Here is a 27,838-nt window from a genome sequence, read left to right on the forward strand (position 1 = left end):
AGTCTAAAGTTAAAAATGGAAAACAGAAAAATAAACCAACAACCCGGCTTAAATTTATTTCTTAATTGCTAACGGTATGGCTTCTATAGTAAATAAATTCTTGGACTTAAAATTTTACAGTTGTATGACTGTCTAGAACCTTAGTAATATATTAAAATCAAAGTGAAACCCTTGCAATAATCATGCGCATTTACTGTGTCTGGAAAATTAGTAAAAAATTCTGATAAAACTGAAGTCGTGATGAGACTGTATGCAAGACTACAACAAAGGAAAGAAAACATTGAAATAAATCAAATATATTTAGTTTATATTTTGGAAGTTGTTGTCGATGTAAGATATAAGATTCGACAAAGAAACTGGAGGAAAGTCTGACAGCAATACATTACCAAAGGCATAAATGTCAGCTGCACAGAAAGAAAATCGACAAAGAATACAACAGAAAACCATTCTTTCACAAACAAAAGCTAGACTTCGAGTAAAGTAAAAAAAAATTAACAAAAACATCTTCAACACTAGAATTTACAACAATAAAACAAAAATATCAGCCAATGTTAGGAATAAAGCTTCTCAACCAACAGCATCAAAAGAAATTTGAATGAAATTTTGCATTCAGCATGAACAACTTTGTACAGTTGATCGAAATTAATACCCTCAACAGCAACGATAAACAAAACATCAGAAACGGCACCTGTTACAATAACTACTGGTAAGAAAGAAAGAGAGCGAGCATAAGTAAAACAAACTAATTGCACAATCTTAATTGATCATTTCCTTAGATTATATATACGATGTATTCCTACACAACATGTTCTCTTCCATCCATTTCAACAATACGTGTACCATAGTGTTCACAACAGGTGTGCACGGTCAACAGAGGGCGCTTTTACTCGTAGACGCCGGGTGCCACCTTCGAAATTTCTAGGATTTCGTGTTTATGTCCTTAAAAAGTTCACAGATATGTTTGTTTGTGATTTATACTGCAATTTTTTTTAATAAAGTTCCATCGTATAACGAACCTTAGTTAACTCAACTTCGACGTATTTGAATAGATATCAGGTAATTCAGGCTATAATTTTATTGCAGATTATAAAAAAATAATTCTGATTAAATTGAGGCATACGGGTGTAAAGATAATTTGGACAAAATATTCTTGGATGTATAAATCAAGTACATATACAACTGTACATGAACTCCTTATTTTCATAAATTTCAGAGCAATTTCAAAATGATCTTAATTTATAAGTGTAAAAGGAGAAGATGACAACATTGATCAATCTGATAAATCCAGTTAAAAATTCGAAACTTAAACAGGACAAAAACAGAGACCCCTAAAAACATCAGAGGTGGTTTCAGCTTTGTTTTTTGAAATGTTACCCAGAATAAACATCCATCCCTGATACAGATTGTTACGACAGCAATCTGTTTCATGGAAAAAAACATATAGATATATATTTTGCAATTTGCAGCACATTTGTGTAACTAAATTCTATTTTCGTTGCATTTTTTCCTTGTAAACAATGATATTTATGCTAAATCATGTACAATGATAAAAATTACTGGATATTAAATTTTGTTAAGAATAAGCATAGTTTATTTTCCAAGCGGAAATACTCAAGCTTGGAAATGTTTCAAAATATTGAAGTTGCTCGCCTGGTCTAAGTATGGTTAAAATCCCACAGCAGACCGGTCCTCCTGTTAAGATCGTAAAAACTGGAATCCCATATCACAGTAGTAACCGACACACAAGATTCCTCGCTTCTCAGTGGTACTGAGTACCGACTTTAGGTGGAAATATGAAACCTTCAACCGCAGCAAGTAGTGACGTGTTACAATGCACTGAAAATTTACGCACTTTGAATTTGCGCTAACTTTGAGAACACTTTCAGACACTTAGAAAAATATGAAATGTCTTTTCTAAGAGCATAAATATCGATTTAAAAAAAAACGCACTATGGAAAAAATTAGTATGGCCGAGTCATTTTTTTGCAGATGAGGTCACTTCGTGATCTGATATAGACCTCTTAAATATTTTAGGTTCTCTTAAATTTTATAAAAGTTTTTCTTGTCTGTTATGAGTTTGGTATATATAGGGGGCTATATGTGATCGGCTAAAAGCATCGAGTTCAATTTTGATTTTTCCATGCTATAAAAATTATTTTACTGTCATTTGCTTTGTTGTACTTAAAATTTTCATCTTTTATAAGTTAATTCAAATCTATTAATGTTTTCAACGTCATACCAGTTATGATCATACATAAATGTATGTAAAATATAGGCCTTGGAACTGAGGAGGCTAGGGTTGGCGGGGCCCCAACTTTTCTGCGAAGACATACATAATACAGACATTGAAAATTAGGTGGGTTTTTTTTGGTATGAACTCCCTAACCCAATCCCTATTCAATTTGCTACCGACACCAATGCTGAGGAAAGATAAAGAGTTTGGCCGGGACGACACTCGATTCTTTCTGTCCTCGTTCTCAATGAGGATGAATCAATTCATACGTTTTACTACAGATATATTATACAAATATTGCTGTTTTTTGAGGTCAATGCAATGATTTAGCCATCTGAGGAGTACAATATTCACCGAGCCCGAAACAAATTTGTCTAAAAAGACGAAAATTTCTGATGTTAAAATCTATATAGGGAACTCACATATACGTTGATGTTACAAAGATTTTAACAACCTCAATCATTTAAAGTCAGAATTTCCTATATTCTATGTTCGTACTAATATTTTTCAGCAAATACCATTAACTGTTGGATAGTATTTTTTGCCTGACTCGTTTCATGATATAATTTTGTATTATATTTGACCACAAAATTGTTCCGATCCATCTATTTAAATAATCCGCCGGTCGGCAGGGGATGGTTACTCCTCCATAGCAGCTGACCCCACCTCTGATGTTTTAGATGTCCATGTTTGCTCTGCTTTAAAATTTGTTATATTTAATGGACTTCTGAGCTTGAATTATGTTCTTTATCTGAATATACCTTTAAAAAGAATTATCATGTGTATTTTGTATTTCTATAATGCAAAGGCCGAAAAAGTTAATTTTAACTTTAAATAGTCTGCTGAGTGTGTAGTGAAGATTTGCATATGTTCATAATATGGAGAAGAAAGGGGATGGTTGAACCTAAATTTTTATACAATTAAATTGATGCTCGCTGTTGTCAATGTATGATCAACTGAACCCCTGACTTTGTTTTTTATGAACAAACGAGATCCCATTGCATATTAATTTTATGAGGTTGACTGGGATGAGGTATAAGTCATATATCGTATGCTTTATTTGCCTTTAGTGGCCATCTTGGTTTTTTTAGTGATTATGAATGTAAGTGCTATTTGATCTATTATGGGCTTTTCAGGATATAGTGAACAAAATAAATGGAATTCAATTTGGAACAAAGAAATTTATGATTGTGGCGATTTTACAAAGAAATATTCAAAAACATAGGGAAAAAAATGCAATGAAATTGCATGATTGCAGAAATGAAATCACTACGAATGATTAGTCAGGACCATTGAAAGAGAGATTCTTTTATATGAAGATTCAAACAATGATTTTTTCATAAAATTATGAAACCTTAATTAGCAGTAGGCATAATTGTAATGCAACGTAGAGCATAATTAGAAATGAAACATGTTTTAGTTTAATATGTAGTAAATATACATGTTGATATTTCTTGTAATCAACTTAGCAGTGTCTCTACATTGAAATGTCATGATTTGTCAATAAGTACAAAATATGAATTTATGAGTTAGTCAAATGAATGAATGAATAAATGAATAAGTTAGTCAGATTGAACTTCGAATTTTGATAGATGTTTTTATGTGTTGATATTATTAGGTATAGCAAGTTAAAAAGGAAATTAGCTCCTTGACTAAACATTTTGCTTCTTATTAATAAAATGAATCTTGATTTTATTAACTCGTGTACATGGTTTAATTAAAGTCTGACAAAATATGGAGGGAGAGAAGTCTCTGGTCAGTAAATCACGACAAATTCTTGATAATGTGTTTGTCAAAGCAACTATTCCTTTCTATGAGTTTATATTCATTGCAAATGAAATGACAAGGTTAATATTAAGTAAGATGGTATGTTCATTGATTATTTCAACTATTTGGTTGCCAAAGCACTGATGATTTTCATATGAATTAATTTAGTTTGAGAATAAACATGACGTTCATGATCAATTTGCTAGATTTGAGAATATAAATATACTGTATATAACTCCGATTAACAATTAGAGGTAGAAGTGGTAAAAATTTAATGATATAATGCATCAGCTGCATAAGAGGATCGTTATCAAATATCAAGGAAGTCAATGGAATTCCCTTTTATCCTTTATTGTGTTTACTTAATTTTATTCCCATGCCTTTGTATCAAAATTCAAAGTTAACAAGAAATGTTAAAAATTGATAAGGAAATTCTGCTAATTTATATTTAATGAATGAAATATTTCCATTATAAGGAAATTCATGCGACCAGATGTAAATTATAACACCTCTTGTTTCGATATACAAAGGCGGGTGTGGGGGAGATATTTATCCAAGTATATAAATATAAGTTCAAGTCAGTAGCAAAAATGACACTTCTTTTTAGGGTCGGGTAAAATATAAAGGCAATGCTAATTAGTTTCATTAGTCTGATTGTTATTCATCAGTCTCGTTTAAAATCATCATTTTGCAAGTTCTATGGTCGATCGATGACCTTGTCAGCAAATACAATTTATGGCACCTGATCCCACCTCTGATTGTTTGCTTTGCTCTTATTTTGTATTGTTTTATGGACTTTGAGATTGAATACTGTTCGTTATCTTCATTTCCTTCGTTTATTGTTTCTTAGTTTTCTTCTTTGGGCCTTTATAATGAAAGAAATCAAGAACAAAAGATTTTCCTCCTAACAGTCAATTATATGACATATAATTCCATTAAACAATGAAGTCAGAAAATTATATCCCCGCTTAAAATACGATTTTAACCCAACATAAGTGTCCGATCAAAAAGTAAAATAAATGCATGATGCCATTATGTAATAAGCATTCTGTGAAAATCTTCGGTGTACATTTCATTCATTTTTTTACGTGGACTTGTGGATAAGAGTCAGGAACCCCCAGGCGTAACGAACTCATGAACAACTAGGCAGACTGACTACCCAATCATTATAATACCCTTTCTTCAAGCTGGGGAAAACAAATCGAAACTGTAAGATCTATTTATGTAAGCATATGTTTTAAAATGACTGGGTTTTTTTATTTAGTAGTGTGTATGCCAATACATTAGACTTAAAATCGTAATTATAAGCACATTCACATGTAATACATCTTCAACACAATTAAAATTTGAACCCAGAAGCTAAAATCAATTCGACCTTCAACTCAATGTGTGTACTTTAAATTAATTAAATAAATTGTTTCCCTATCTACGAATATAAATTGATTCAGATCATACATTTATTGATATTACAAATTGTGGTTTGTCATTTTAAACGAGGCTAGATGTATATAGATAATTATTTTTAAAATCCTATAAGAAGAAAACATGTATGCAGTGAATTTATATTTTGTGTCAGTAGTTACTGCATTTTGGTTCAGTAAGTATTAAAACACTCATAGATTCCCTTCGATTTTCTTTTGTGTTTTTTTTTATATAAATATTTACAATTATTACAATTATTGTACAATTATTAGTTTGTAATTCAATACAAAATTATTACCGTAATGCTCCGATCATTATATTATCAAATTATAATTATGAGATCTTGACTGGACATTGGAATTATAAACTGAATAATTTAAAAGGTTGAGAATCCGCAAATACCTAAGATCCAGATTTTTTTAAAATGTTATTTTACTTCGGAAACATAAAACTATTTACTTTGATCAGTTATATATAATTATGTTTTAGACATTTGTTTCGGTGTTAACACTACATTAAAGGAAATATATATCCCTTTATCTGAGGAGATTAATATCACATCACCAGGATATCCATGGATTAACTATGAGAGGAACACAAATTATACATGGATAGTGACAGCACCTGACGTAACAGAGACGATTTATATCTCGATAAAAATGGATATTCACCATACTCCAGGATTCCCATGTGAAGACTACTTAAAGGTAGAGTATTGACTATTATATATTAGAAAGGTATAAATTTCTCAGAAAATAAACAAAATTCATGTTATTATACTTTACAAGGACTATCTTTCATTGGTTCGAAAACAAATAAGAAGATCCTACATGATATTAAATAAAGAAATTGAAACAATCAAAATTTAAAATGAAGTAAATCATAACAAATTTAAATGTGCTATAGGGACGAATTAAGTGTTTTAATAGGTCAAGTATTAAAGATTTATAAATGTTATATACAGTGTACATAATATATGAAGAATGAACTACAGACATGCCAGATTATTCTTTGGCTTTAAAAAATTGAAATATATGCTTGTTTTTTTTTTTTAGTATTTTTATGGTTTATGATGTTTTCTTTAAGTTTTTTATAGAAAAAATATACTAACAATTCTAATAAGATATTATATGTATCAACACATTTAATTAGATACAGAAAATCACGTGCATTTACTTCGGGTGCTTTCACCAATCCTTTTATTTCTTCTGTTTGTATATATTCTTCTTAGAATTATATCTACATGTATATACCATATTTAAACCAGTTTCACTAGATTTAGGAAATCAATGACATATTTCTACAAGTTCGTTTTTATAACAAACAAATTTTAATAGATTCAAGAAATCAAAGACTACAACTTCACAATCTTTAAGCAATGTACAAATCGAACAGAATACAGAATAGCAAAAGGAAACAAATTGATGATCGTTTTTCACTCCAACAATGATGAATTTACAAATAAAGGCTTTCGACTTAGTCTTAAAGGTAAGTTTTTTTAATAAAGATATGTCAAATTCTAGATATTTACAAGAATTTACATAATACATATTATCCGATAATAATTGAATTTACTTTTAACACGTCATTTGTTTGGATAAAAGATTTTATCCATTTTGTATAACATAACTTGCCTACGTCACAATGAGTTACCGAATTTACATAATACATATTATCCGATAATAATTGAATTTACTTTTAACACGTCATTTGTTTGGATAAAAGATTTTATCCATTTTGTATAACATATATAACTTGCCTACGTCACAATGAGTTACCGTAACGTCAAAAAACGTTTTACTCCGCTTGACGTTACTTTTAAAATTTAATCAATGTGAAGTCTTATTCTGGGGAAAAAATTGTCTCACTGTCTGCACTGAAATTAAATTTTAAAAAATGAATCATATTTCAACTCATATTATACGATATAACAAAATTTGGGCAGTTTACGCTTTTTTATAAACCGCTTCGCGGTGTATAAAGCGTTAACTGTCCCAAGTTATGTTATATCGTATAATATAAGTTGACATAAACTTCATTCCTTACGAAATTATTGCAAAATGTCAATTACTCTGTTTTACTTAAGTATTGAAAATGTCAAAAAGTACACAATACATAAGCAAATTTTTTTCTCATATTAATTTATTTCTGAATTTTTTATACTTTGTTATATGATTCAAAATCTCTTCTTATATAATACAGTGGACCCTCATTTATCCGGACGCTTTGGTTCCCAATAAATTTTTCCGGATATGTGAAGCATCCGGATATCTGAATCTGGATACCAGCTAAACAAGAAAAAATATCATTTAAAAATTTCGCTCCGATGAAAAATCGTCCGGATACTGAAGCATCCGGATATCTGGCGTCCGGATATCTGAAGGTCCACTGTATATATGAAAAAAATTCAATTATGAGATTCAACTTGAGCATGAGCCTTACTTCTAAAATGTAAACATCCAAATGACTTACAAAGATCAATCATTATTGACAATGTAATGATGTTACACTTTTCAAGAAATGAGTTAAAATACAATACATTGTTGATTTGCACTACAATAATATTCAATTTCTCAACATATGAAGTCTTACCAACCTGCATGATTTAATCTGCATTTTTAAATGTAGACATTCCATTTTTTAATCCTGTTATATACCTGAGAAAAACTTCTTTTTTTCTAACAGTATTGAAATATTTAAGAAGATCAACAATAGAGACAGTTTTTGCGTCAACAACAACTCCTTTTTCAAAAACATCAATGACACCGGGGACAAAAACGACAAAGTCATCAACAAAAGCATTATTTCCTCATCAAATCCCCACTACAATTAAAACAATTTCAAAAATTACAACAAAAAAATCAATAACTTCAACGACTCAATCAACAACAGCAAAAGAGAAATTAACAAAAGTCAAAAGAAAAACAACAGAAACAACTCTCCCATATCTGACAGCTACTCGTCCAAAAACATCAACAGAGATTACGACTCAAGTTCTGAGTTCTACACCAAAAGCATGGTACAGCTCATTGCCATCACTGCCCTTAACAGCAGGCGTAACCTTAAAAACCACACGCGTTATTATTACTACTGGTAAGAAAAATGGAGAAAGAGTTAATACTAATTTTTAAAAAATAATTTTACAATCCTAATTCAATAAAATGCATTGAATAATACATTTGAACAATTTCTCAAAGGGGTAATTGACGAAAAATTACATTATGGATTAAAGAATATCAGCAGACAACTTGAAACCCATGGTTTCGTTTGTTCTATGGTCAAAATAATGACTTCATCAGCACATACAATCATATGCTAATTGGGTTTTTAAAGTAATAGTTAGGTTACTATTACACAGTGAATTGTCGACGGTACTTTTTCGTAAAAAGAAGGTAACTCTTGCTATTGCCTCCAATTTGACATTTAGATTTATGGACAATGTTTTGTCGATTAATAAGCATTTTATTTATTTCCATTGTTATGTCGATACGATATATCCCGGTGAGCTCGATATAAAAAAAAAACACTGTTACTTTCTCATACCTATTGTTAATTCAATATTGACGACGAAGTAGCACACAGCAGGTGTGACCGGTCACCAGGAGATGATCACTCCTCAATTAGTCCACCTTTATTGTTTTGGAGGTCTGTGTTCGCTCTGCTCCTATTTTGTATTGTTTCGTGGGCTGTTGAGCTTGAATACTGTTCGTTATCTCCATGTATTTCATTTCTCGAACATGGCAAGGACCTTACGAGGGGTTGGATCGTTCGGCAAAGGAAGCTCCAACCCCAACCCTGCCTATGATCTTATCTCTTTTTAGGAGGTCCGTGTTTCTCTGCACCTTAATTTGTATTTACAAATTGATTTTTTAAATGGAATACAGTTTGTTATTTTAACTTTAATTTTTATTTATAATAAAATTCTCTAACCTAACGAAACTTTCAAGATATAGAGATTATGAATGAAATGAAAATAATAATTCATCGTACAGTCTTTTGATTAGATGACATTCTTAGAAGTATGTCTAAAATATAAACACTTTTAAATTATCGAAAAGTATTTGTTTAACAAAATGCAAGATATTTTTATTTAAGTTAATTTAAATATGTTCATGCAATATGGCATGTATAAATAAAACATAAAGAATGAATTTAAATTGTTTTAGGAACAAAGATATGAACTGCTTATTTTTTTTTTTTACAAAATGAGTCGAAAACAATTCAATTTTTAACTTGAAGTGAAAAAATGAATATAGTGATCAGTAATCATGCTCAAAAGTCCAGTTAAAGAATGCAAATCAAGAGAATTCGTTTAAAACCGACTTTAAACAGGGCCATTTAAGATCAGTCACTTGTCAGCAGCTTGCCTGGGTTTACAAATTGATGATCATTCACGATATTTATATTCAGTAACAAATCTCTTCATCAAAAAGATGTGTCAGATTCTGTAGTGTCTTTTATCAAGAGTTCAATTTGAAATGTAGAGTCGACATGTGTAAATCTAAATGTTACCTTATGAGTCAAATGATTTGACACCGAGTTCCGAGTTCCTCGATGCAATCATTTCCTCAGAACTCAAGTACAATAAGTGAATAAGTGCTTACTTAAACTTTGATTAACATGATGGAACCTTGTTCTTTCCTTCGAAGCAGGAGTTTTGAAACATTTTATGTCATTGCTGTATACATGTACCCGTTATTATACAAGGGTGATAAATAGTTCTCTTGGCTTTGCATTTAGACTTACAACATATGATAAATTCAGAAATACCGAACTCACCAAGCACAACACTGAATGCTGTAACGTCAACAGAAACCACAACGTTTGTTCTCAGTCAAGAAATGGGTTTCAAAGTTAAAATTCTTAACTCTCTTTAGAAAGATAAAAAAAACCTTCTTTAAACGAGATTGTTGAAAGCTATTTAAGCTTGTCAGTAGCTTCTCCTATTATTTAACTTGATTATAGTTAACGTTTATATTCAGTAAGAAATTTCTATATGTAAAAGAGGTGTCAGATTATGTAGTGTCTTTTATCAAGAGTTCAATTTGAAACGTAGATTCGACATGTACAAATCTAAATTTTATATTGTGAGTCAAGTGTTTTGACTTAGAGTTCTGAGTTCCTCGAAGCAATCATTTCCTCAGAACTCAAGTACAATAAGTGGATAGGTGTCTACTTAACCTTTGATTAATTTCATGGAACCTTTTTCTCTTCTTCAAAGCAGGAGTTTTGAAAGATTATATAGTATTTCTGTATACATGTACCCGGTATTATCACATTTTCAAAAATGAAATACTGTAATTTATTCATTGAATAAAAATGATATCCTTTCACAGTGTGACAAATATCAGAAGCGTGATTTAACTCTCGATTTACCTTCTAATAACGAAGATTGTTGTAAAAATATTCCTCGGACTGTTATAATAATATATATAGAGAGAGTGTAAATAAACCATTCTGACAGAGAATAAGACTGCCAAAATTCCCCCCACACTATGTCTGATATCCATGTTTACAATGTTTTCAATCTCGCATCACTTAGCTATGACGTATCAACCGCTCAACTATGACGTCATGTAGCCTGTGACTGTATTACAAGAAGACAAATACGCCAAGGGAAATTTAAAGAAAATGTAATAAACAGAAAATTCAATGTTTTGTAGTTGAATATGGAATTTATTTCACTCGTGAAACACGATTTTTTTTTTATATTTTACGAGTGCGATTAGCCTGTCCCACACGTGAATTCAATAAATTCCATTATCAACAAAACATTGAATATCCTCTATTTATACAAGAGCAATCAATATTTATCTCGACTTTGATTTCAGACACACAACATTCAATAAATTCAGAAATACCGAACTCATCCAGTACAACAATAAATGCGGTATCGTCAACGAAACCCACAACGTCTGCTCCTAGTCGAGAAATGGGTTTGAAAATTAGGATTCTTAACTGTTTATAGAAAAAAACCTTCTCTAACACCATTTCTGCTGCTTTATGTTTCATTCATAAAAACGCAGTTTTTTATGTCAATTAATCAAACAAGATTTCTAGTAATATAACCCTTATGATATAAAGAAAAAGACTATTTATTTAATTGTTATTAGCCTTTTGAAATAATTTAAATACCTGAGTTTGTTTTCAATTGTTGTAAAATGACTAAATAAGATAAAATGAGTCTATGTAGGAAGCTTTATATTTCTTGCATTGTTTAAACAGTGATTCTGATGGTGGGAATCGGAGTGGTGGAAGTGACGATAATTATTGTGGGAATTCTAGCAGTCAAGCGATTTAGACAGAATAAGTAAGAAACACAATAAAATCAATCATATTTCCTTCGCATTGTAGCAACTGTTCTTGTCAATGTAAGATAGAAAGAAAAATAAAGGATTCAACAATAAAATACTTGAGATTTCGTCCATTTCTACAAGAGATTCTCTTTTGTTCTACAGAAGCAACACGATAAGACGCAGTAAAGAAAATGACGGTCGACCTGTCTCCAGAAAGACAGTCTGTAGTATTGATAACGTATATGCCACAATTCCAGAGGAAGAATTCGATGAGAACCCATATAAAGATCTGTCTGAAGGGGTTTATGATACAACCTCAAAACGAAGATCTCATGTCAATGGTGGCTGGAACGAATATTCCAGAGGAAGTTTTTATACTCGTTTGTTTCGAAGTTCAAAAATAAGCGGAAGCAGGCCAGTAGAGGAAACACACCCAATGTTTTCAACATTCAGAGGTTCGAAAAAGGAAACAAAGTAATTGGGTTGAGATTGCACAATAGTTAGGGTGACCAAAGTAAAAAGTGAAGGGCTAAAAAAGACTCTAAATTAGTACTATCATAGATTTGTGCATATTTTAAAAACTCAGATGACCTACTAAGTGCTTATAAAGACGTCTTGAACGTGTGTGTTTTCCCATATTGTCTTAAACCTTTTAAGAGGATACAATTTTATGCATTCTCTTTTAGATAATATGGAGAACATGCATCTCCAAAAACATTTTGAGATATGTGATTTTCTAAGGATTATACAGTGTATATCATTAAAAATGTAGTGCGAAACAATTTTGGGCAAGTGCGTTTTTTAAGGGAAATAAACACAGGAATGAGTCGTGAAAATTTTTTCTGGTGAAAACATATTAATGCATGTATGTTTCATTAATTATCACATTTACATACTCAACTCAAATTCAAGGCACAGAATATTCAAATTCTTCTAATTGTTTTATTTTTCATATTCAAATTCATCAACTTTTTGATGATATGATTTTTAATATTTAATTGTTTTCAAGGAATCAATTTTAAATGGAAACTATGCATACTATGAATTTTAATTGTTATATGTATTTTAAATCTTTCTTAAGCAGAATCAATCGCCGATGAATTAATTGCAGATCTCTAGAGATTGAACAGCTAATAGGTAAAATATATTTAATATATAAATGAACATGTGGTTGACATATCTAAATATAAATTTATTCTTGTAAAAATGCTGAATCATGCACATTAATGTACATATATAATAAATTATTGTCGGACTTATTGCTAGTATATGCTATCATTTAAAAAGGTGTTTTGAAGCAAGTAAATATTTCAAGATAATGGAAACAGTAATTTATGTAATAATTGCATATTTAAATGTATATAATTTGTGTATATTGTCATACTAAGGTAAATCATAACCAATCAATATTTTATAACTTTTTGCAGTCAAGCTAGTATTTTTTTTAGCTCAACTGAGCCGAAGGCTCAAGTGAGCTTTTCTGATCACATTTTGTCCGTCGTCCGTCCGTCCGTCCGTCTGCAAACTTTTCACATTTTCGACTTCTTCTCAAGAACCAATGGGCCAATTTTAACCAAACTTGGTACAAAGCATCCTTTGGTAAAGGGAATTTTAAAATTGTTAAAAGGACCAAGTCCTCTTACAAGGGGAAATAATCAAGAAAAGACAAAAATAGGGTAGGGTCACTAAAAAATCTTCTCCTCAAGAACCACTGGGCCAGGAAAGCTGAAACTTATGTGAAAGCATCCTTGGGTAGTGTTGATATTAAATTGTAAAAATCATGACTCCCGGGGGTAGGGCAGGGCCACAATAGGTAGTCCAAGTTTTTCATATAAATATATGAAGCAAATCTTTAAAAATCTTCTTATCAAGAACCACTGGGCCAAGAAAGCTGAAACTTATGTGGAATCATCCTTGAATAGTGTAGATATTAAATTGTTAAAATCATGACTCCCGGGAGTAGGGCGGGGCCACAATAGGGAATCTAATTTTTACATTGAAACATATAGAACAAATCTTTAAAAATCTTCTTCTCAAGAACCACTGGTCCAGGAAAGCTAAAAATTATATGGAAGCATCCTTGGGTAGTGTAGATATTAAATTCTTAAAATCATAAAAGGGAAGGGGGTAGTTTGGCATGATAGGTATAGCAAAAGGGGGAATCTGGTAAGAACTGCATCACCCAAGTTACTCAGGTGAGCGATGTGGCCCATGGGCCTCTTGTTCAATATGTAAACATATGTTTAAGTAGTGCATATTTTATTTATTGCTTGTCAGTATGTAGAAGGAAGAATTTAAAAAGTTTGTTCGACAGGCTCGAAATTCATAGAAAATGAAAATGCTCGTTAAAATGTCAGATTTCACAAAATACAATATTATTTCGTTTAGGTTCCTCATTATAATGAGTCATATTACATGTATATAGGGAAATATCATATCCAAAATATATCATCAAGAAACATGAATAAATGTTATATATCCAGATCTTGAAAACATTGTATTTTTTTAAATGAAACATATGGAGATAAAAAACAGTATTCAAGATCGAAGGTCCATAAAACAATACAAAATAGGAGCAGAACAAACAAATCATCAGGAGTGGGATCAGGTGCCATGGAGGAGTGAGCATCCCCTGCTGACCGGTCACACACACCGTATGCTCCTTTATAAATTATAAACGATAAAGAATTATAAATGTAATACAATGAGTCGATCTACTTGAAGCAGAAAAATATGTCACTTTTTCCTGATTAAAAAATGTTTAGGGTTTGATTTAGTTCTTGACGCCAATGAAATGTGTTTGTTGATTCTAATAATATATAAAAAAAATTATTTAGCATATACCGAAAACGTGTTTGTTACATGTGTTTGTCAAATTAAACGAGAATAGGCGAATCTTTGGTAGGTTTTTACTATCTAAGTTCCATTTTTTTCTTTTTGTTTTCATTTTTAAATTTGTAAAATCCACAAGTTCTATTCTCAAAAATCGGAGAAACAGATTCGTCTAAGATTCCAGATATGACAGATATCTTTAGCCCCTTGATGTAAATTGCAATAATATAATGCAGATATAATTAGAATTATTATTATTTTGATTCAAAGGATCAGATGACAAAACTATGGTACTCTACAACTAATTATATGATTTTTACAATCATTTTGGTTATTTCAAACAAGAGTAAAGGAAAATGACTCCTTTTCAATAGTGTCGAAAGTTCGTATTGTGTATAACTTTGTGAAATATACTGAAAATATTTTTAGACTCTTTGATAGCAAAATTCATCCTGGTTTTTGACCGTATGTTCCTTTTAGAATAAAATTTGGGAATTTAATTTTTTGTCAATATACCAGGGGCCGTATGTAAGGTGGTCCTTATTATCGTATTAGTAAATAATTGCATTTATTTGAAAACCCATTAAAAGTACACGAGTCATGTACATTTAGAGGAAAATTCTTCTTTTAAAAGAACACCTGCTTAATTAAAACACATGTACGAGATTGAACATTTCAATATTAAGGAAAATAACACATTCGCGTGTTAGTTGTACCATCTGCTTACTTTATATGCTAGGAAGTATTTACCATATACATATGGTGTTATAATATAAATGTCCAAAGTATTAGTACATGAACAAGTGCATACGTCAAATTCATAGAAAAATCTTTAACTGCATTTGAATTTTGTAACTTATTTATACATCACTTCATCATATCCATGTAGAATCATAAATGATTCAAATAATATATCAACTGAAAAAGTTAAATAAACAAAATGCAACAAACACTTGAATAGCTACCAAAAGTAACGCTTATATTTATATGTTTGTTTATATGTATGTAAAAATTCTGGTTGTAACATACCATTTAAGTAGACAGAAAAACTAATTTACATTGGATGTGTTGCCTACGTTTCAATGACTAAGATTGAAAACGTATCAATCCGCTTGACATTAAGTTTGAAATAAGATTTATAAAAATTCATTTATAAAGGCAAAATTGCCTCTTTTTTTTTACACTTATAGATGGAAAAAGAGCTTGCTCCACGTATGAACAATTTCTAAAACGAGTTGAATTATTGATAAGCAAGTTGATGAAACAAGAATATCAAAAAGGTGTTTTGAAGCGAGTAAATATTTCAAGATAATGGAAACAATAATTTATATAATTATTGCATATATAAATGTATATTATTTGTGTATATTGTCACACTAAGGTAAATCATAACCAATCAATATTTTATAACTTTTTGCAGTAAAGCAAGTATTACAAAATTTCCAATTTTTTCAATATTTAACCATATTTTTAAGTAGTGCATATTTTATTTATTGCTTTTCAGTATGTAGAAGGAAGAATTTAAAAAGTTTGTTCGACAGGCTCGAAATTCATAGAAAATGAAAATGCTCGTAAAAATGTCAGATTTCACAAAATACAATATTATTTCGTTTAGGTTCCTCAATATCATGAGTCAGATTACACGTATATAGGGATATATCATATCCAGAATATATAATCAAGAAACATGAATAAATATTATATATATCCAGATCTTCAAAACATTGTATTTTATTTTAAATGAAACATAAGGAGATAAAGAATAGTATTCAAGATCAAAGGTCCATAAAACAATACAAAATAGGAGCAGAACAAAAAAATCTTCAAGGGTGGGATCAAGTGCCATAGAGGAGTGAGCATCCCCTGCTGACCGGTCACACACACCGTGTGCTCCTATATGATTATAAACGATAAAGAATTATAAATGTAATACATGTTCAATTAGTCGATCTACTTGAAGCAGAAAAATATGTCACTTTTTTCTGATTAAAAAATATTTAGGGTTCGGTTTATTTCTTGACGCCAATGAAACGTGTTTGTTGATTTAAATAATATATAAACAATATTTATTGAGCATATACTGAAAACGTGTTTGTTACAGGAGTTTGTCAAATTAAACGAGAATAGGCGAATCTTTGGTAGGTTTCTACTATCTAAGTTCCATTTTTTTCTTTTTGTTTTCATTTTTAAATTTGTAAATTCCACAAGTTCCATTCTCAAAAATCGGAGAGACAGATTCGTCTAAGATTTTAGATATGACAAATTTCTTTAGACCCTTAAGGTTTCGTCAAAGGTCAACATGTCTAAAAAATTATTTTTACAATAGCTCCAAAAATATGTGTAGTATAATATCAAAATGTTTACAGTTTATGAATATATTATTGATTAATAGATAGAAAGTATCACTTGATAACAAATATTTTTAAAAAGATATTTATTGAGAAAAATCGTATCAGAAATGTGCATATTTAAAGAAAAATGCAGCTGCTTAATTCTGTTCTTTTTGTGAAAATCAACATTGTAGAAATAATTTATGCATTTTTAAGAAGAATTTTTCTCAATTGATATAATTCCAACTATTTTTTTTTTATCAAGTGATACTTTCTATCTCTTAAACAATGAAAAATTTATAACTGTAAAAGTATTAACTTTATACATCACAAAGTTTTGTGGCTATTGTAAAAATAAATGTTTTGACATGTTGACCTTTGACGAAACCTTAATGAAAATTGCAATTAGATAATGCAAATATGATAAGAATTATTATTATTTTGATTCAAAGTATCAGATGACAAAACTACGGTTTTCTACAACGAATTATATGAATTTTACAATCATTTTGGTTATTTCAAACAAGAGTAAAGGAAAATGACTCCTTTTCAATGGTGTCGAAAGTTCGTATTGTGTATAATTTTGAGAAACATACTGCAAATATTTTTTAGACTCTTTGATAGCAAAATTCATCCTGGTTTTTGACCGTATGTTCCTTTTAGAATAAAATTTGGAAATTTAATTTTCGACTTCTAAAGAACCACAGGGCTAATTTTAACCAAACTAGGTACAAAGCATCCTTGGGTAAAGGAAACGTAACAAGAAGGTACAGGTTGAGCTTTATTTTGCCCAAAAAATTTTATGTTCTTTAAAAGTTATGAAATTTGCTTCAACAATAGTTGAGTAGATGAATATGATAAATAATTAAAAAATATGGCATGAAGGAGGGTCTTTCTTGAAATATGACGTCGTCAATTTGGTACATTTCCATGTTTAATGCAGAAAAGTCTCAAAATGACACATTTCTGTGCTAATTTTCCTTTAGAAAATACTGTCTGCCACCGTCGCCCACTTTAATGTTTAGATATATAATGTAAAAATGCTATGAAAAATCACATATCTCAAAATTTTTCTGGCCGACGGTGGCAGAGTATGTTTTCTTCAAGAAAATACCACTGAAAATTGATATCTTCTGCAACTTTTTAAGAAAATACGGGAAAATGCATAAGTTAATGACGTCACAATTAGCATTAAGGAGGCCATATGAGAAAAACGATTTGTGTTTTCTTACTGCAGGGAATTTCTATTATTAAGAAAGAATGAATTTTGATTTCTTACATCACTTTCGTATCTTAGAAAAATACAGGGCTTAATTTGTATTGAAACTGTACCTGCTTCTTATTGCAATAAAGGGCCAAGCCCCTTTCAATGCGAGATAATCAAGAAAAACAAAAAATAGGATGGGATCATTTAAGAATCTTCTTCTCATGAACCACTGAGCTAGAAAAGCTGAAACTTTTATGGAAGCCTGCTGATATAGTGTGGATTCTAAATTGTGCAAATCATGGTCCCGGGGGTAGGGCGGGGCCATACACAGGGAATCCAAGGGAGGAAACATCCTAGTGTAGTTTAGATTGGAAATTATTCAAATCATGACCCCGGGGCCAGGAAAGGGGCAACAATAGGGAATCCAAGTGTTACATAGAAATATATATAAGTATTGACTGTTTAATTTGCTTTTCCTTTGGTCAAAACAGAATCACTCGCCTATGTTCTGTGTCATTCTGTTCCACGAAAACTTTGAATTTCATACTGATGAATTGAGGTCCATTATTGATTACAATATGTAATGGTTAACTATGTGTTTCGAACATCTAAAAACCACTTTTAATGATTTTGACGGTTGTGGCCTTCCCCGGGATTTCAACTTCAACATATCTTCTATAATCTGACACTTCAAATAGATTTTCTCCTGATAATAGAGATCCAAGTAAATCTGCGGCAAGTAATTGCCATGGTTCTTTTGGAAGTTCAGTACTCTTAACAGACTGTGGGACTGGATATCTCATGGTTATCCTTACAGACTGTAATCGAGAATGGTCCTCATTTGATCAGTATATATGGAATTCAAAGTTGATTCATTGAACAGCATGAAATAGAATATTAGTGAGTGTAGAACTTGTTTTAATTTTTAGACATTTAGATATATCGACGACGTGTAATTAACGACTAATTAAATTAAAATATGAATGACTTGTCAACGGATACCAAAGAATTGCCAAAGGAGTTTCTTCAAACCAAAGAAAAGGGTTAGATAAACTATAACTTTGACTACAAAAAATTCATAAATTAATATAATAATAATAATAACAATAATTGTCTTTCTTACCATTTTCTTCGTTCTTGTGTGTTTCAAATATAATTTTTAACTCTAAAACTTAACTTCATCGATAAAAAATTTAAAAATTACTTCGATTAACGTTAAAGAATGCCATTTTCATTATTTATTATATGGGTTAGTTAATCAAAATGTGCTAAGCATTAATTATTACTGCAAAAGCACAAATATTCGTGGGGGAATAAATTTCGTTTATTTCGTTGTTAACAATATTCAACGAAATAAAATCCCACACGTAATTTTATTTGACTATATATTGAATAAGATGTCTTTCAAAACAACGAAATTAAATCTCCACGAAACTATTTTTGATGACAAAACAACGAAATTTTATGCCAACGAAGATTTGTTTCTTCTATTATGTAATAACAAGGTCGATTATTACAAGCTTTAATTTTTTTTAAAAAATTGCAAAGACATTCTATCAATAATTATTTGCTCTCGCAGACTCCAACAATACTAGTAGATCGTCTCCAGATAAGTCACAGTCATCCAAATGCTGAAACATCAAATCAGTATATAGCGATGTCGAAAGGGTCTACTCACAATCAAGATTTGAGTTTGAGATTACATTCCTTGATTGAAAAGCATCCTTAAATTGCTTTTAAAGTGTTAAAATTTCCATCTAAAATTATTCCTCCTGGTTTGTGATTCATAATAATATATCATATAAATATAAAGTTTTCAATATTTAGATATTCATAAGTTATATCTACATTTCCTTGAAAGAATAAGTCAGTTTCATTATTTATTATTGGTATTTCAATCAAATTCTACGTAAACATTGATACAAAATTCGATAAAAAGGCAATTCTGACAAGATCAATCTCTATATCAAAATTTAATGAAAAACAAAACAAAACCTTTTTATTCTTTTCTTTTATTGTGGGGTGCTCTTGTAGACTCCTTTGCATCATCCTCAGAAAAACCAATATCCCCAAACATAAAGCTGAACACTGACAGGTCCACTGCTGAATCTATCCCGATGTCGAATGTCAATCAAGAGATTGGTTTGGAATTTAATTACTTGATTCTGAACTGTTTTACAGTGTTAAAATACCTACATTTTCCTTTCTGTTCTATTTTATTTTTATTTTACATAAAACTCTGAATTTTGATTTTTTGTTAATTGAAAAACTTTTTTTTAAATTACTTTGAATTTCGGAATGGAAACGATCCTTATTATTTTTTGTCGATTGCTTATGATTATGTATTATTGTGAACCTTTCTGAATTATAAAAAATCACGATTGTAATTCATCGTGATAATCGTCTTCAGTGCTTCTGATGATGGGAATCGGAGTGGTTGAAGTGACGATAATAATTGTGCGTATCCTAGCAGTCAAGCGGTTTAGACAGCATAGGTAGAAAGTCACATTAATAATATAAATTATATTTTTTCTCTTATTTCAGTGATTTATTATCAATGGTGAAATTACCATAACTTTTCCTTGTTATTTCTTATAAACATAATTATGAAAAAAGAAACATTCAAAAATAGAAACGCAAATGATGTCTATTTTCTTTCAAAATCATTCTAACATTTTTTTACTCATAATTTATAGAAAGAGCTCGAGGAAGAGAACCTCAAAAGAAGTCAATGATCGTCGACCTGTCTCCAGAAAAACAGTTTTCGGTATTGATAATGTATATGACACCATTCCATTTGACGAGAGCAATGAAAATCCATATAAAGATTTTTCTGAAGGGGTTTACGATACAACCTCAATACGTCTCGATCTCATGTCAATGGGCAAAGGAGTATTTATTCCAGGGGAAGCTTCTTTTTGCATTTGTTTCATAAATCAAACCGTAACGGAAGAAAGTCAATAGAAGAAGTCATGTCTTTGAGGAAGGAAACGATTGAAAAGGTTTGAATTTATGAGACACCTGATTAGGCGTAAAAAGAAGATATAAACAGAGTAAAAAGAAGGAAGGCGTATAAAATATGCGTATCAATAATGCCAGATTAAAACAGAACTTTGGAAATCCACTTTAATTTTTACACGTTTTTTGGCTTTTAAACAACCCTGAAATTGTTATAGACTATTGTGTAATTACTTGGTGATTCTTATGTTTTGAAATATGTATTTTAACATGATTTACTTATACATTCTTATGTTATATTGCTTATCTTAAAACTAGCGAGATCCCACAGTCATTTGCTCAAGAAGTCGGATTTTGTTTTTCTGGGAGCTCCCTATTAGCAATGTAGATTATTATTACTTGTAATTTTATTAGATTCTTTATCAATAATTAAAGATATTAAAAAAACCTAATATATTTGTTAAAAGATGCAAAAATTAATAAAGCTATCGGTCTTAGATGTAATGTGTTTAAATTTACTTCGTTGTTTTGTTTGCTACTGTAAAATAGTTATTTTCCGGAAACCTGAGTGTATTTTATATTTTATTGTCTTTTATAATATTTTTACTAATCTCTGAAAACCTTACTGGATTTTTCATAGATTATAATTACTCTCCTGTGGATGAATCCGTTTATCTGTCTTATATGAATCAATGAATATATTTATAGAAAATCTTTTTTTTTTCATTGTAAATAAATATTTTCATTCTGAATCATGCAGTTTGATCAGTAAATTTGATCTGTATTTATTTTCTATGTATATCTCTTTTATTTGTAATAGTCCAGAAGGAGAATTTGAAGAAGGAACATGTTTCTTCAAAATCATGAGAACAACACTCATATTAACCGTATTCCATAATGCATATCTATTTTATTTGCATGTGAAATGTAATATTGAAAACAATTCTAACCAAACAACAAATTAATTTATAGCTAAACTTGTTTTTTCTACCAAAAAAGCTTGTTTAGTTTTCGTTTGTTTGCCTTATAACAGCAAAATATATAGACGAGATGTATGAACACGGTATGGATGTTGAAAAAAATATTTCTGGGCATAGTTTTTCCATTGTTAAATTTACAGTTATATGGATGACGACGTACAACATGAAATTCAATTTGATACATTCAATTTTCTTGGCATGGCTTTTTAGTTTTATTCTTTTTTCTTTCCAGTGAAGCAGCCACATGGATGTTATATTTTTTAAAATATTCAATGACCAGCAATGCTAACAGAACTTATACTTATATTTGTGTCCAAATATCAGCCCTCTACTACATGTACTAATGGAACAAAAGTTACAATGCATTTAATAACAGACCGTTACATGCTTGTTTTTTACATTTGGATAGTGCAAACTCATTATAGAATGTAAGCTAACAAGGATTCTCTAAAAAAAAAAATTCACAAAATATGACAAAAACATGCAACAACTTATTATTTTTTCTTACAAGGATAATTCATTGTTGTCAATATAGTTATATTATTATATTTTTACCCTGTACTTAAAAAATGAGCTTAAATAGAATTTTTAGGAGTTTTGTACTTCCAAAACATTCTTAAAGAAAATAAAAAATCCAAAAATGTAAGTGAATGTCTAACCGTTCAAATAAAATTTAAAATATTGTTCAACTGTACACACGTGATTTTGTTTTCAAGCAAATCTTAATGCATAAAATTTCTTAGTGACATTTTAAACAGAAGATGGAAAGTATATATAAATAAGTGTAGTATGTATGTTAGAATGAATATTAATCAGCTTTGGCAGCAAATAATTCATAAATAATTTCACTGAGATTACCTCGTGTTCGAAAAACTGTGACAAATTTCAGCAGGTTTTAATGTATGTACCATTACATACAATGTATGTAGTGCGATATATAAATGTTTGTTTAAATGTAATAATTAATCAAAACAATTCTAAAATAAGTTGATATTTAATGTTTTTATTAATGTTATAAAAAGTATTTATACCGAGGAAGTGTGAGTTTTGTTTCCTATGCCCTGTTTAAGGCTACAGGAGATGTCACGTGTAAGTATTACATTTTTAACAACGGCAGGTGGTTTATATTACAAATGTGTACGAAATAATAAGGAAATAAGGTCCGTGTAACACTGAATAATTCAAATTGGAATGTTTAGAGTTTTAGAATTTGAATACTTCAGTCCAATTTTCCTTATTTCAAAAACTCGGATTAATTTCGTGTGCAAAAGTTTGATATATTAGTTCAAAATTTAATGTTAAAATTGAAAAAAAAAATTAACGGGTTCTGGGTACAGCTGCTTTCTTTAGATTTAAAATTTTCTTTCTCTTTTCACAAAAAATAACATCAGTTTAATTATTTGCATTAAACATGTCAAATGAAAAGTCTAAGATTTATTGGCAATGGCATTTTTCATAATATCACAGCCTGCTGTGTGTTCGGAAGGGCGTACGAAAGTGCCCGGCCGCTATTTAAAGCTTTGATAAATACATTATAACATTTGCTAGATACTTATGTCAAGAATGGAAATAGCGCCAGTAAATGATTTTTTTTTTAATCTTGGACACCCGACATGGTTCTACGAACAGCGGACTAAAACAATAGGCGACATTCGGAGACCGTTTAGAAATATGTTTTACAGTACATGTATGTTTACCATACTGAAAATTTTTTCTGTCAATCTAAGTGACTTATTTTCTCACTTTGGAAATTTTAGTCCACCCATATTTATGTTCCCCAAACGAAGTTGGGGAACATATTGTTTTTACTCTGTTTCTTATTATTATTAAGGTCTTCCGTCTTCAGCGGAAGACCTTTCTGTTATTCTTAGGTTTCTTTTCCACAGTTTTTATTATTTTTTTTCTTACATATTTTGTGCACGCGAGTTCTCGAAAACGCCTTGATCGATTTTCATGAAACTTTCAGGAATGATAGAACATCAAAAAATCTAGATATATATTTTTTTGTTTTGATGACGTCACTTCCGGTTCTGAGATTTCTGCGATTTTGTCATTTTAGAGGGTCACTTTGTCCGGCAATGTTCTCAAAAACCATTGAAGATAGAAGTGTGAATTTTTGAGGGATGCTAGAGCAAACTTTGGAGAAGTGCCTTTTGTATATCACAACTACCGGAAGTACGAAGCGCCGACGCTCGCTATGGCCCGAAAATAGACCTATCGCGAATTTCAAAATTTTTAACATCTTTTCTACGATAGCTTTTTACCTGGAAATATTTTGTTAAAACATATAGAACAAAAGAAGTGTAGAATTCCAAGATCTTTCAAATGATATCTTGTAAAAAGGGCTGGCCCCTAAAATTAAGGGCCTAGAGGGGCCGAAAGTTTTTTCTTTATATCTCAAAACGTATCGAGAATTTGTAATACATCAAAGAAGCAAAGTTGTCCAAAATGTTAAGCTTAATCTTTTGGCGTCTTCAAAATACGTCCAGCGTCGTCACTTCCGGCAAAACCGGAAGTGGTCGGAAAACGCGTATTTTTGCCGAGCTTGGGAAGTTTTTGGGTAACATATGTCTCTGGGAGCATAAAAATTAATTTTCCGTCCGTCGTCGTCACTTCCGGTCAAACCGGAAGTAGCAAAAAATGGCTTATTTTTGCATTAATTAACATAGTTTTAGATGATTCAACCCATTTTTTGGCGTTATTTCTCATTTTTGTTAAAAATAAAAGCTACTTCCGGTCGAACAGGACGGAAGACCTACTCGTTGCTTTGCAACGAGCTTTGCTCTAGTTATTATTATTTTTCTTCTTCCTGGGAAAATTTTGTCCACGAATGATCTTGTAAACTACACATCCGACTAAGGTAAAATGTTTTTAGGGTCAGTAGACATGTTATGTAGATTTGCCGAACGAAGGTCATTTTGTGCGCACGTGCTTGCAAGAGCGCGCACGTGCAACACGAAAAATGACCCATATAATGGATATTGCTGTAACTTTTCTTTTTCTTGATGAATTTTTTTGAAACTCATAATGTAAGGAAACATTAGTAGTATAGACAAGATGGCATGGTCAAAATAGCAAGATCTCACGCGCATGCACGTGCGCTTCGCTCTGATTGGCTGAAACTAAAGTCTCAATATCTTTCTTGTTTCTTGTCATAATCTTTTGAAAGTTTGAAAATAGTCCTACATTATGAAGATCTACAGCATGATATATAAAAGTTTTCATGAAAGCATGCGCATGCGCGCGTGCTGCAATGTGATTGGCTGAAACTTTAAATGGCTATATCTTCTTTGTTTTTTGACGAAATGCTTTGAAATTTAAAACATAGTCATGCATTAGGATATCCTGCAATATGATATACAAAAAAAAATCAAGAAATCACGCGCATGCACGTGTGCTGCAATCTGATTGGCTGAAACTTTAAATGGCCATATCTCCTTTGATTTTTGACGAAATGCTTTGAAATTTAAAACATAGTTATGCATTAGGATATTCTACAACATGATTTAGAAAAAAATTCTTGAAATCACGTGGATGCACGTGTGCTGCAATCTGATTGGCCAAAACTTGAAATGGCTATAATTCCCTTGGTTTTCAACCAAACAGGATGGGATTTAGAGCCTAGATAGATATAAGGGCCTCCTACAAGAAGGTATGGTCATTATGCACGTGCACGCACGTGCGTGCATTTGGAACGAGTGAAATTGAAAATACACTTGAATGAGTGATTTTTAATACTTTTGGACTAAATGCTTTCATAAAAAGTATATTTTAATATATAGAAAGTGTAGACAAGATTATATGATCATTAAGCACGTGCATTCACATGGGCACGCGTGCAATGTTAAAATTTGAATATAATTGGTATCCTTTTGGGAAAACGTTGTTAAAGTCAAAAATGCACAGATATTGTCTTATTTAACAAGGCTTACAGGGAATATGGCACCAAAAGGGAGTTGGGGAGCGTTTTGGGAACATCTGTAACGGTTCCCGTTACAATTAGCACTAGTTATTTTTTGACATGCAACAGTTAAAAAAGAACGTTACAAATAAATCAAATAAATACCAATTTTTGCACTATTAGAATATTTGTATTGTTTTATTGTTGTTATAGTCTTAACATGATCTCATGATGGTTACAGACCATGCATTTAGAAATCATGTTCATGATATCATTCTCTAATTCAAAATTTAAATACTTGTATTAAGCTCTCCATATGAATTTTTCTCTTCAAATTTAATTTAATGGTACGTAGTGTAGTAGAAATACCTGCAACAAAACCCATTCACATTTGGTATATCTTTAGTGCATATGGATAAGCTCGATTTCAAAAATCGAAACCAATCTTTCTATTTCGATGTCTGTACTTTGATCTATTATCAGACTGCCCCTATATAAATATAAAAAGGATCACAGCACTCATTCGTAAGTATTTCATTTCATTTCGTGTTTTGAACAAGGACATGGTAAAAGATATACATATGGTGAAATCATATTAGAGAAGAACATGTATGCTACACAATTATTTTATCTCTCTGTTGTAGCTTCAGTAAGTATTGAAGGACTTTTAAAAGATTTGTGCGAATATTAGATTATATTATCTGTTAATAATTGAATAAGAATAAAAAAAAGATTAGATAAAAAAATTCTGTTTGCAAAACAATACAAGTGTTATCCTTATTACTTTTACAAAATATCGATGATTACACAGTGGCGGATTTAAGGGGGGGGGCGCACTCGGCGCGCCCCCCCTCAAATTGTCAAAGTTAACATAAAGCATAGTTTGCAGAGAAAATAGTTAAAATGTCTACTCAGTAGACCTCATTTTCACCCTACAAAACCTCTAGAATACATGAGCCTCCGGGGGCTTCGCCCCCTGGCCTCCAGGGCTTTGCCCTGGACCCACTGGGGGCCTTAAGGCGGCCCCCAGACCCCTTGCTTAAATCTTGCGCGCCCCCCGAACGTCTATTCCTGGGTCCGCCCCTGTTACATTTAGTCTGAAGGCAGAATTAAAGACTAAATATCTAGGGAAAACATATCGGGAGCCCGGGTTCGATTCTCGTTTGCGGCGCCGCGTCATACCTAAGACGTAAACAAAGGTAGTGACTGTTCCTTCGCCAAGCGCTCGGCACTAGAAGTGAAAGTCACGGGTCTTTCGGATATGACCTTTAAAACGTAAGTCCCGTGTCAGGGTAGGCGCTGGCACAATAAAGAACCCTCACTGCTCAATGGCCCTAAGTACCGAGCATAGGTCTAAATTTGAAGCCCTTCACCGGCATACGGTGACGTCTCCATATGAGTGAAAAAATCTCAAGAGGGACGTTAAACAATATAATTCAATCAATCTATGGAAAACATTTATTGATAATTCAAGTCATATATGCAATTGAGCTGAGAATGTTTAAGCTTAAATATTTTAAAATATTCTCCAGATTTCGGTTAAATTATTGTTTAATTTTCTATTCTGTACAATATTATCTATACTTTTTATGCCAAAGACACGTGTTCCGGATTTCACACTATATCAAAGGAAATAAATCTCCCTTTATCTGAGGAGGTAACGATCACATCACCAGGATATCCATGGAGAAACTATGAAAGGGACACAACTTATACGTGGATGGTGACAGGATCTGACGTCACAGAAGAGATACATATCAAGATAGAAATGGATATTCACCGGACACCAGGATTCGCATGCTATGACTACCTACAGGTTCAGTATTGAATGTAAAATTTAGTAGGTAAATATAACAATTGCAGATTTTTTATAAAGATATTCAGTACTTAACATAACATATGTGAGGCTCTG

At 31.1% G+C, this 27,838-nt stretch overlaps 1 protein-coding gene across 3 annotated transcripts in view; it reads left to right on the forward strand.

The window, feature by feature from the left end:
- LOC134278088 (uncharacterized) overlaps positions 1-21,259 on the forward strand; it is a 101,093-nt gene extending 79,834 nt beyond the window's left edge. Inside the window, exons 2-3 of one of the 3 annotated variants that reach the window (XM_062760415.1) lie at positions 20,498-20,582; positions 20,784-21,259. In XM_062760415.1, coding sequence (XP_062616399.1) covers positions 20,498-20,582; positions 20,784-21,051 — 353 coding nt within the window. In that variant the 3' untranslated portion in view covers positions 21,052-21,259. Of the gene's footprint in view, positions 1-11,647; positions 11,733-11,880; positions 12,200-20,497; positions 20,583-20,783 lie in introns of those variants that run through there. The other 2 variants (XM_062760413.1, XM_062760412.1) reach the window with 2 other exon arrangements.
- The last annotated feature ends 6,579 nt before the right edge of the window (positions 21,260-27,838 follow it).

Source organism: Saccostrea cucullata, unplaced genomic scaffold (genome assembly GCF_032062105.1).
Source record: "Saccostrea cucullata isolate Sc308-1 unplaced genomic scaffold, CSIRO_AGI_Scuc_v1 ctg2355, whole genome shotgun sequence".
In the NCBI taxonomy this organism is placed as follows: domain Eukaryota; kingdom Metazoa; phylum Mollusca; class Bivalvia; order Ostreida; family Ostreidae; genus Saccostrea; species Saccostrea cuccullata.